The sequence below is a fragment of the Misgurnus anguillicaudatus genome, chromosome 4, assembly GCF_027580225.2.
Source record: "Misgurnus anguillicaudatus chromosome 4, ASM2758022v2, whole genome shotgun sequence".
NCBI lineage: Eukaryota > Metazoa > Chordata > Actinopteri > Cypriniformes > Cobitidae > Misgurnus > Misgurnus anguillicaudatus.
Genome location: NC_073340.2, coordinates 5,780,347 through 5,793,005, shown reverse-complemented (window position 1 = coordinate 5,793,005; position 12,659 = coordinate 5,780,347). Strand labels below are relative to the sequence as shown.

The 12,659-nt window shown below is 38.3% G+C and overlaps 1 protein-coding gene and 1 long non-coding RNA gene across 3 annotated transcripts in view; one reads left to right on the top strand and one right to left on the bottom strand.

Moving 5' to 3' along the window:
- Positions 1–12,659, bottom strand: part of LOC141363678 (uncharacterized) — a 416,667-nt gene that overhangs the window by 44,584 nt on the left and 359,424 nt on the right. The window lies entirely within an intron of this gene.
- usp22 (ubiquitin specific peptidase 22) overlaps positions 1–12,659 on the top strand; it is a 59,379-nt gene that overhangs the window by 21,963 nt on the left and 24,757 nt on the right. For both annotated transcript variants that reach the window (XM_055176174.2, XM_055176175.2), the window contains exons 3-4: positions 7,602–7,715; positions 10,343–10,444. In XM_055176174.2, the coding sequence (XP_055032149.1) occupies positions 7,602–7,715; positions 10,343–10,444 (216 nt within the window). The remainder of the gene's footprint in view (positions 1–7,601; positions 7,716–10,342; positions 10,445–12,659) is intronic.

Here is a 12,659-nt window from a genome sequence, read left to right as displayed (position 1 = left end):
TATTAATAAAATGCATATATTAATGCTTTTAGGGATTAATAATAATTGAAAGTGATCTTTTGTTCTTTGTATATTTATAAATGAAACAGGCACACCACACAGTCAGTTGTACATTATAAACATGCATAAACATTATTGGGTGGTTTCCCGGACAGGGATTAGTTTAAACCAGGACTAGGCCTTAGTTTAATTATGACATATAACTAGTTTAAATAAACATGCCTTACTAAAACCATTACTTGTGTGCATTTTGATGTATTTTAAGATATGTCAGTGCAAATTGTTTTCAAGTTTGAAAAGCTCTTAAAACTAGTCTAATCCCTGTCTGGGAAACCTCCCCTATAAGCTTACGTACTACACAGTGTGATGCATTTTAAAGCTTAGTTGTATGAGGCAGTGTAAAACTAGGCACAAACCAGCAGCTGACCATACTAACTGATCTTATATTAGTGAATTTTATTTGTCAAAAAACATTTGTTAATAGAATTTTATAAAAATACTACCTACACATATTAGTGTGATATAAATATTGTAAATCAATGCATTTCTTGACTATTAATTAAGAAAAATCACAGCTCTTTGCCTCTAACTCAATGTTTTAATGGGTCACTATGAGCTTCCAGGAACTAACTGAAGTCTTTATGAATCACGTGACGCCCAAGCTTTTTGGGCTTCCATTGTCAGAAGTGTCTTCCTAAAGTGCTGTGGGTAGAATTTGTCGCCGCCAACACTCGCTGTCTAATAGGGTTAAGCATAATGAATTTCCATGTATTTTGATTATCTGTTTTAAAACTGTGTTCATTTTATATGTTTCTATAACTGAATCAATAAAAATAGAACATTTTGAGAATTTCTGAGATCATTCGAATGCTTCTAGTAATGTGTCGTGTTGGTCTTAAATTTTACTCATAATGGTCTTAAAAGGTCTTAAAAAGGTCTTAAATTTAACTTGCTGAAACCTGCAAGAACCCTGAACAAACATTCGCCCAGTCTGCAGATTCAGGGGGGATCTGGCTCGAAGTTAGCAGGTGCGGAAAGGATCCGTTGCGCATTTCCCAAAAGCAACTATGGTCGCAAGTTACCTATCGAGTTCACCGGTAACAACTGGTTGTTAGCTAATGATGCTTTTGGAAAACGCAGCTCTTGTCCGGAGTCATCTGCTGTTTGAATATTACGTTTATGTAAGTTATTACAAGTAAGTAATTTAAAAGTTAATTCTCCTAAAACTAAAAGGGTAAACATTGAACAACAGCAGCATTGTTGTTTTTATGTACTGCTGCTCTGACGCCAGCTTTGTTTCTAGAATAAAAGTTTAATGCTCAAAAACACATTGCACTATTTATGCTCAAAACTAGGCCAAGCTCTTTATTGGACAGCTTTGAGTGTTCTGACATATATGCAATTTTTTTCATGTTTAAAAAGTGTAACAACCTTTATTTGAGCTAAATTGGCAGCGATTGTCACAGTTGGACCAAACAGTCAATAGGGAAGCTAAAACTGACACATTAAATGAGCTTTAGAGATAAGAATGGGGCCGTATTGACACATTGTGTTAATAACAGTGACTTGCAGTTGAGGCCAGTGTTCAATGATAGCAACCTTCAGAAACCTGGATTTAATTTTGAAGGTGACAAGAGATTAAAAGTTAGTAAAGATTTCATTGTCAGCACTTAATTGCATAGACGAGCAGATGTTGTCCATTAAAGTTATTGTTTTTAGACATCTATTATTTAGCATTAAACCAGTTAAACAAACCAGCAGCACAAGCAAGCAATGCGCACAAAATAGGGATGCTCCGATCAATGCCGATCTCCACAAAAAATACGTGGCCGATCACTATTCTGAATCGGACAGCTGATCTTATTCTCAGCTATTTCATGTACTATGGCTTTTGATCAGTAAGTCCTTATCGATCTGAAATCACTGTTAGTTTGAGTCGTTTATAACATGCATTTGAAAAAGCAACACTCGTCAAACATAATCATTATACATTTTCTTTATTATCATGAAAAAACCTGAAAAGGTTTGGAGAACAGCAATATAAATATATCCTTAAGACATTTCCTGGAGCTGCGTGTGTAATGTTCTTTGTTTACAGCGCATATTGAGTTTCTGCACGAGAGCGCCCTCTGGCTTTTGGATGTAGCTGCATTTCACCGTAATTCATTGAGGATCATAGCAAGCATTATCGGCCCATCTCTGGATAACTTATGATTCACTACAGGTTCCTGTTGTTTACATTATATACACTTACGCACTAAATGCCAACAAAACGCAGAGATTTGATACAATTTTACTTACCGCCTGCAACTCATGACCCAGTTGGGACTGCCCACATTCAACGAAATCCAGCGTTAAAAGCACTATATCCATTGTTTCCGTAATGCTGGGTTCTTTGGGAAGTTGCACAAGCTTAAATTTTTCTGGTGATGTGGATTTTGTGTCAGCTCTTGGTTGGCGTTTGCATGCGCTCTTTTGGTTAAAGTGCCCATATAAGGAGTTCCACTGTACTTCCTGCACTGAAGTTTCCCATAAAAGAAATAAAGCAAAATTGTGACCCCTGAATCTTTCGTGTTGAAAACACTTTCAGAAACTTGTACAAACCCTGACACAGAAATATGCTGTCATATGTCAAAATAACTTTTTTACACTTTTTCTATGTTTAGCATCAGGAATCCAACTCTTAAAGGTACAATAAGAAGGATTTACCCCCATCTAGTGGTGAAATTGTATTTTGCATTCAAATGAATAATGCTCTCTAGCGCCTCGCTTTTCCAAATGCATGTTGCAACTATGGTAGCCATTATGTAATCGCTGATCTCCTTGTCCGTTGCAGCTTGTTCACGGGTTCTGAATGAAAGCGCGTTGTTGAAACGCATTGGTAGGCTAGTGTTTTTTATCCCTCTCTGCTATTATAGTTTATCAATACGGGGGAACGACACGGAAGCATCCTTGGACTTGCACGGTCAATGTAAATAAAGAGAAGAAATTCTAAGTTTACAAAGAAAAGTCAGATCTTCGCCAGAAGACACCAATGAGGACATATTTATGAATAAAGACATTGAATTTTATTAATAAAACACTTAAAACCCTACTTACTGTCCCTTTATATATAGTGTTAATAAGTCAAAATGCATGAAATAGCTTTAACCCCCGCCTACCCTTTTAAACAGCCTGGTTTACTAATCATCTGGGCAGTCCATTGACTAATCTGAAAATATGTATTTTATACGGCAAAATTAAGTGCTTTTTAGGTAAATATTTAAAGACCGTGAGGCCTTCAGTCAGTCTTACTGCAGACAGGGGAATGTGTTAAATTCTGTGTTAAGTTCCCTTTGGGGTTTGATTGAACATTTAATTAGGTTCGTCTCTGTATGAGTGATATCTGTGAATGAATGATGTGCTCCTGAGGAGCAAAACTGTGATTATTCTCCACAGATAAGAGAGTAATTAAGGCTGAATCCACCGGCTTTACTTTTACCCTCCTTTATAGCATCTTTTTCTATATCTGCGGATGTGATTTTATTTATTTGTTATTGCCAAAGCTGTTTTATCGGCTTACGCTTGTCAGCCGTGATCTCTCTGTTCTTTCCTCCGCTGGTTACCATGGTTACCTGAAGGCCTGCTATGCTTTAGGTTATTCATCTGGTGTGTGCAGCATACAGCCCCACCTCATTTTCTTATGCAATTTCTCTATTTTTTTTACATGTTATTTGATACAGATTATAGATAGGTCACCTTCTTGCTGCTGAAAGACTTAATCAGTTACACATATTCATACTTTAGTACAGTTTTAGTAGAGGTAACCCGGTTTAAAACTTAACAGCTGTATGATAAGAGATGCCAATGCTTGATGAATTTAATACAATTGCTGTTTTAACAGTAGTAAGTTTCCTGTTATTGTAGAGACAGAGCGCAGCGCGTCACAACCTGAAAACCACGCCCACCGGGGGGGAAGCAATCCAACCGTCTCCATTGACTTTGTATTGCGAGAAGCCGCCTCCTTGTCATTTCTGGCTTATGACAAAAAACTGAATAATGCCTAAAAGCTGCTGTGTGACAATATGTACAGCTAACAAGCCAAAGAACCCAGAAATAAGTTTTTATAAGCTGTCGAGCCGTAAAACCCAGCTTTTAAGGAGAATAAAGTGGATCGCCGATTGCGTTTCCCCCTATTGGACGCAGTTTTACTAATAGGAGTACTATGAGGGGTTGCCTGTTTCCGTTTCTGTGTCTTTGGACGCTCGTTTTTTGGGGTTGAAAGCTTATAAAAACGTATTTGGTTTTTTTGGGTTGTTAGATGTACACCTTGTCACAAAACAGCTTTTAGGTATTAATCTGTTTTTAAGTTTAATCTGTAAATAAGTTTTTATAAGCTGTCGACCCCAAAAATCGAGCGTTTAAAGACACAGAAATGGAAACAGGCAACTTTTCATAGTAATACTATTAGTAGAACTGCGTCCAATAGGGGGAAACGTAGTCGGCGATCCACTTTATTCTCCTTAAAGACTGGGTTTTACGGCTCGACAGCTTATAAAAACTTATTTCTGGGTTCTTTGGCTTGTTAGCTGTACATATGGTCACACAGCAGCTTTTAGGCATTATTCAGTTTTTTTGTTATAAGCCAGAAATGACAAGGAGGCGGCCCCCCGCAACACAAAGCCAATGGAGACTGCTGGACCGCTCCCCCCCCCGGTGGGCGTGGTTTTCAAATTTGCATAACTGCGCACTGTCTCTATTACAGGCTAAAATAGTTCACCCAAAAAATTGAATTCTGTCATTTACTCATTCACAATGTTGAATATTTACGATCAGAAATCTTATTGTGTGGGGTAAACCCCGAGGACAAACACACACATGCTGTAGATGCTGTCACGTGAAACGAAACAATACTCATTCAGAAAACTAGCTGATAAAAGATGAAGCCATAACAACATGGCGCAGCATGCACAGTTCAAAGTGAGATGAACATCAGAGATGTAAAAAAAACGTCCATTCTATTAATGCCATTTCTTTATGCCCGTTATTCGCCCCATGTTTGTTCACTGTGAACTTGAAAACACGTTTGGCCACGAGAAACATCACAAGATCTCTGCAAGATTTTCGGTGTTCTCAGCTGAAACTTTCGTTGTTTGTGAATTTAATCTGATGGTGTGTGGTGTGGTGTCATGACCACACACACTACAGAAACAAACTTGTTAAATCGTCAATTTTTATTCATCATGTTTGTGGTCTTACATTACTTAAAATATCTTTTGATGTGGCCCTAGCTTTATGAAAAGTAGCTATGGTGACAGGCCTATAGTGTTCATAACTCTGAAATTAAAATCTTTTTTATTTTTAGTTTACTTTAGGGCGTTTTTCCCTTTTAATTGACAGTTTGGAGATGACAAGATGGTATAGGGTGGAGAGATGGGAACAGGATTGGCAAAAGATGCAAACCTACTTATGTTCTCAGACATTTGTCTCCAAGTTGTCTTTTGTACATATTTCTTTAAAAAAATCTTTAAATTATTGTTATCAGTTATTATTTAAATCTTACAAATTTAAATGTTATGCAGCTTTGATAGGACCAGAAAAAAGAAAACGAGCAAATGGAAGGGGGGGTATCACAACGGCATGTGATGCGTATGTAATAACACCCCTTCCATTTACTGACCCCCCTTCCATCACAAAGACATTCACAAACAATTAACTACTTAATATGGTGCATTAAATGAGAGGAAAAGTATTCTTTCATGTTTTGATCTGATCGTGGTTATTAGGCAATCACATCATTGGTTAACAGATTTTTCCTGCCAGTGTGTGTGTCCATTTTTAAAGGAATAGTTCACCAAAAAAATCTTTACTCACCCTCATGTTGTTAGAAACAAGGTTCCCACGGATCCTTGAAATCCTTGAAAGTTTGTGAATCTGGGGGGGGGGGAGTCAAGGACCTGGGAAGTTTTGAAAATATACATACATGGATAAAAGTCATTGAAAGTGCTTGAACCTATATTATGCAAGAAAAATCCATATTATTCCCTGTGTAGTGTAGGATAATATCATAAAATTCTAGACTTTTTAAGCACACGTGTTAAACTGTTTGTTTTAAATGCTTATATCTTCTGTATGCGAATGTTGATTCATACAAAAATGCTTTTTTGCATAGTTGTGTTAGACACATGACAACGTCTCGGATTACGTATGTAACTGTTGTTCCCTGAAAAGGGAACGAGACGCTGTGTCTCCCTTGCCATACTTCCTGCATCCCTGTAACGCCGTCTTTGGCAATATTTCAGATAGCGATATACTTCCTGGCTCCCGCGTCACCCTGTCTTTGTCGCTAAGCTTCACCATTGGTTGAATTTGATATACACATTTAGACACACTTACCCCTGGAGGCATCCCCAAAGTGTCACCGCAGTGACGCAGCGAGAGTTCCCTCGAAAGGAAACTGTAACAATGTATCTTAAAAGATAACACAATGTAACTTTGGTCTCACTTGAAATGTGTCCCCACATTTAGTCCTTGAACTTGAGGGTATTGGTTCCTTGAATTTGAAGTTAACTAAGGTGTGGGAACCCTGTTACAAACCTGTATTCATTTCTTTGTTCTGCTAAACATGAAGGAAGATATTTATAATGAAGCAAGAAACAGAAGCACCATTGACTTTTGTAGTAGGAAAAAATACTACTATGGCAGTCAGTGTTGCTCAAAAACGGTTTGGTTACAGTCATTGCTCAAAACATCTTCCTTTGTGTTCAGCAGAACAAAGAAATTAATATAAGTTTTGAAAACATGTAAATTATGACACATTATTTTTTGGGGGGCGTACTATCCCTTTAAATCATTTGACAATTAAAGTACATTTGCATGAGAACCCTGATAAATCGTAATAGTCCATACATTTCATCTCTGCCGGTGCCTGATACAATAAGACCTCCTGTCTTTTCAAAACATCTCAAAATAGCCTTGAACATTTGTGTTATAGTCCATCTGTGGCTCGCAAAGCCACTAAAAGCTCTATAGTCTGAGCACCTGTCGGCAAGTTTCGCCAGGCTGTGCATTAGTGTCGTGTCACAAATAGCAGCCTGTCCCCGCTGCTTTGCTCCACCTGCAAACATTTTAGTGTGTCTGCGTGATACGGACCATCATCAGGTTGCCATGGGAACTAAAAAGCAGGTAATACTGCTGCAGGGTTAGGGAAATGGAAGGATACCATCGAATGAGCTTTAAGCACATTGAGGTTCCTACCTCATTAAAGAGCGATTATTCATAGTTAATACATCTCATTCACAATTTTCGCATCAGTCGGAGCAGACAGGGCTACAAATTATGTCACGTGACCTAGGAGCTATTGCGGTGCTCGTATGTATACCGCGATGAGATTGAACCACCATGACATTTCACAGAGGACACAGTATTGTGGCATAGGCAAAGATGGATATTTTCCTGCACTGCACACTAATTATTATTCTCATCAAGGGGGTCGATTCGCCGCACTGAGCTATGATTGGGATCAATCCTTAATACCTCCATATTTACTGTGAGTGCATAAACGTCAACTTCTCCTGAAGGTCTCTAATAGGTCCTCCTTTCTTTCTCTTTATCTCATTCAGCTATAGACCTTTTGTACGGTGGAATATATTGCTTTGTGTGCCAAGACTACATATATGACAAAGACATGGAACAGATTGCCAAAGAAGAACAAAGAAAAGCGTGGAAGTTGCAAGGTGGGTGTTGTTGTCGCCGTCACACTTTTCTTGTGTGCATGTTTGTCTTTAACATGGCCTAAGATTTTCTAAATCATGCTATTATATCTTTATGTTTAAAAGGCACATATTATGCAAATGTTTACAAGATGTAGTATAAGAGATAAGTGTGTCTTAAATGTATGTGTGAAGTTTCAGTTTTCATGTGTGTACCTTTAAATGCAAATGAGCTAAAGCTCATCACTCTCTTACCAACAGACAGTGAGTGTTTTCGGTTAAAAATAGATCTGATTCCTGTTAATACAGTCTGAGAAAATAGTATCTTTGGCTGCATTAGCGCTATAGTGTGCTAAAAACATCTTTAGAAAAGCTTTTGGGTAAAATTAACCAGATAGTCAGTGGCTGTGGGCGGGGCTTTGTTTGTGAGATGTCACATTAACAAGAGGATCAAAACAGACTGCTTTAGTTTAATGGGGATTAAAAAGAAGGAGAAGGGTGGTTGGTTGTTCATCGTGGCGTGGTCGTGTTCACACACTGCCAGCACACATTTATGTCAAAAAATAAAAGTGGATTTTGCATAATATGTGCCCTCTTAAATCTGTTTGCCGTGTAAAGCTTTTTTTCCACTTTCAAGGCAGCAACACAATAGTTTTATTTGGGAGACTTTGATTCTGCATTTTGCGAAATTAATTTCGGCAATAAATTTGCTGCTATTGTTTGAGGGGTTTCTTTAGTCGACCTCACTTGAAGGCTAAAGGGAGTCGCACAGCGGACGCGCAGCTCAGTGCCGCGCAGCACCGCGCCGTTCTTAAAAAAAAACAGAACACATTGTTTTCTATGAGTACACGCACACAGGCGTCATCTGTGACTCAGGACACTGCTCAAATTCCTGTAGCACCACAGAGCGCCACTTACATAGTTCAACATTAAATAACATAAAATCGTTAGCTATTAACATTGGCTGCTAACGTGTATTTTGCATTTTCAAGTAGACGCTATCTAACTAAGTCCGTGCTATTTAATGTGCACTTCTGCCGTACGATACCTCCGAGTTGTCCTAGATGCAACACGACGCGGTGCTTCCGACCTGTATGCGACCCCCTTAATTCTCATTGTTTTGATGAATGCCAACAAATACAATATTCTAATTTAGATTGAACAGATCTGTCTGTATTTGTTTGCATTTGACATATCTCTGTAAATTAGCCTTCACAGTCAACATTGTACGCTAATAATTGTTAACTATATGCAAGGATGAGACAAATCTTATTTCAGAATTCAAATCAGGAATAAAAACAATTTAACTGCTTCATCACTGTTTGTTACATTTTAAAGCAACACTATGTAGTTTCCATGTAAAAATGACTTACAGCTCCCCCATGTGGTTGAAAAGTGCAACAGTACCTGGTATCAGACACTCTTCTGCAGGCAGGGGGAGGGGCGGGGCTGTGCTTCCTACCCTCCACCGCCACTTTCAGAGTGTGCTTGTAGCAGCTAGGAGGCTGCTCAGGTTGCAGCAACAGTACTATTTGTCTAGTTAAAAGTTGTTCTATTACTGAAATAATTTTAGAGACATTATTTAAAGGTAAAAAAACTACATAGTGTTGCTTTAAATCTGTAAAATCTGTAATTTTTTTAAACGACTAATTCTGAATTAATAAATATATCTAAAGTTTATATTACAAAAATAAATTTCACACCTAAGGGGGCTTGTACACCAAAGCGTTTTTACCTGCGGTCTGCATATGCTTTTAATTGTTTCCAATGGATGCGTTGCTCTTTTCAAAAATGGCAACATCTGGTGGGTTTTGGAGTTTGTTTGTTTTTTTTGCGTTCAGCGCTGAACTACCAGAGTTGAAAAATGTTAAACTTTGAGTGAAACGCTTAGCTCGTCAATGTCACTTTTCATTAAGCCGTCCAATCACAGTGGAGGAGGGGTGGGACAAATACCACAACAACTAACCGGCACATCGTACAACAACTGATAAACAAAACAAAAGTGTAACAGCAACCAAAGCGCTTAGCTGAAGAAACATTGGCGTCTGACTGGTGTTTCAGCTGGTGTACATGCCCCCTAAGGCTGACAAGAGACAATTTAAACGTTGTTGTTTGTTTTAGTAAGTAGTTTTGGCTAAATTTTTTGTACACTTGATATTTAGTGTAGGCATGGGCCGGTGTCCGGTTTACAGGTATACAAAGGTTTTAAAAAGTCAAGGTTTCAAAACCAATTTTTTTTTGTGATACCGTTTCAAGGTATAATGTGTTTACACAAAATGAATGAAATCATTAAGTTATAATTAATTCGATGTTTACGTTTAATATATATATATTTTTATATTTTTTACCTAGCATACATATTGTACGTTGCATAAAAATTAAACGTGTTGTGTCCAGTAGAAAGCTGTTGTTTGTTAACGCAGACATTTAAAAAAACACATTTTAGTGTTGCAATGGCAATACCGCCACACTGTTAAACGGTGGTGTTTTTGTATCATACTGCCAAAATCTCATACCGGCCCATGCCTAATTTAGTGTTAGGTTTTGTGTAATAACGCTAATCTGACTTTTCAGGAATATCAGTGTGTTAAAAAAGCACTGTAATTATACAATTTTAATTTGAACTTTGAATTAATTCTCAAATTTTTCAGGAATCGGGGAGAAATATTCAATGTGGGAGCCCACGAAACGTGAACTGGAGTTGTTGCGGCACAACCCCAAACGAAGAAAAATAACGGCGAACTGCACCATAGGTAAGCAATTTATTTCTCGAAGGCTCTGAAGATTATGCCCTTTTTTAGAACGAAACTCGGCACATAAGTGTTTTTTAATAAGCGATCGGCCAAAACAAGTCTGTATCTCACTGCGTCTGCTTTCTTTCAGTGCCACAATCAGTTCAAATGACATTTTAGTCAACCAATGTCTAGAGACTGCACATTGTACCGAAGCCAAGACCGCATGTTGTTTCTTGGCTACAGGTGCCGTCAATCTCATACAGCATTTTTTGTTTTTGAAAAGGGAAGAATAGTAAACGCACACGCAAATAATGGGCGAGATATGGACATCGGCCACTGGAGAAATAACTCCCTTTCCCTTTGTGGTACCTTTCTCTCCCTTCTCTCATTTTCGCCTGTTTTACTCGCAGTCAGAGGGCCTGGCAGTGGAGTAATGGTGTTAAATGTCTGCTTGCAGGCTTAGCGTAGGCGCTAAACGCCAGCCTCTTTCGCACCCGGAGAAACAAACTAATGCGATTAGCTATACGAGTGCCTGAGCTTTCATTGATCATTTAGGGCGTAATGTGGCCAGTGTATGATGATTTCAGAAAGCTATTGTGCGAGATGGATTTCGGGTGGATGCTGGTTTATGTTCTTGCTCGACTGAGCCTCTGATGAGATTGGAATGGGGGGGGGGGGATGTTGTCAACAGTGATGCGCCACCATTGATGTGTTTGTTGGATCAGGCGCGTATATGATGTTCCATCACTCATGTGCATAAATAAAATATTAGTACTTGAAAGACTGGAATGCCACAGAAAGCACTGCTGGAAGTAGCCGAAAGTCTCTCTCTCTCTCTCTGTACCTGTTTCTCAACAGAGAAATTTCGCTTTTATTGTCCCCATATTTATAGAGGGTACTGTAGTTAAAATGAACAAATCCTACAATAGTTTGGTGTCCCATGCTTTAACTTCTGTTGTGCGATTCTAACTGTAACAACATAATGTATTGTAAAATACTGAAACCCAAAAAGTGCTATAGTTTTGACCCCATTTAAAAACAAAATTGTTGTTGTCTCCATCTATCTGTTATTTAAGTTTACTATAAGAATTGTATTTTCTTTATGAGTGATATATGTGTTGGTCAGTAAATTAACACCAATATATAAGCAAAATGTGCATCCTTGTTACCCATTTTGGCACAATCAGTATTGGGGTAAAACCTGCAAAAAATTGTCCATTCAAATGTTAAGCAGAGCATTTACTCCACATTAAAAGAAAAATTTTTCTTATGAGTTTTAGGCAATAATTAAGAAAATGTATTCTGAATTTGATTAAAACTTGGTTTGGATTGGATGGTACTTTGAATGTTGCCAGATGTACTAAAGCCACCATGTTATCATGGTTCTTTAAGATGCATATTTCCTACCATATAATGTACTAACCACAACCAGCTAAATGGTCAACTTTATTGGTATTTAATGCAGCTGAAAAGACACCTGGCTCCCATGGCCTTCTGGGATAGTTCTGGGATAGTATCTAAACCATAGGTGTCAAACATACGGCCCGCGGGCTGAACACGTCAACAAACGTGTTCAATCCCGGTGTATTAAATATAAAATTCATATTTTAAAATACCTTTGGGACGGGAAGCAGCAGTCGCGAGTGTCTTGTTCATTTTCCATAGGAGAGCGGCAAAACACTGTTGTTTCACAGGCGAAGCGTAGAAGGCACACAGTGCTAATGCATCCAAATGTCCTTCAGTTTCCGCGGGCATGGCTGTTTGAGGTTGGTGGCATCACGCTATTTGTCGTGTATGGTGTATGAACCGCCCATGAATCAGTTTCTGCCTTATAGGAAGAAATAGTCCACTTTCATAAAAAAATCCTGATAATTTACTCAACCCCATGTCATCCAAGTTGTTCATGTCTGTCTTTGTTTAGTCGAGAAGAAAATACTTTTTTTTTTTTGATTAAAACATTTCATATTTTCTCAATTTACTAGACTTTACTGGACCTCAACACTTTACAGTTTCAATGCAGTTTAAAATTGCAGTTTCAACACCGCTTCAAAGGATCAAACATTCCCATCCGAGACGTAACTGTACATTCACACGGGGCAAAAGCGTTAACGCCTGACAGAGGCTTGTTTGAAGCGTGGCCAACAGCCAATCACAGTGGCTGTAACACACCCTCCAGTCTTGCATAAACATAATTGGTTTGCTCGCACTAGGTTATTTGCATAAGGCCATCTGA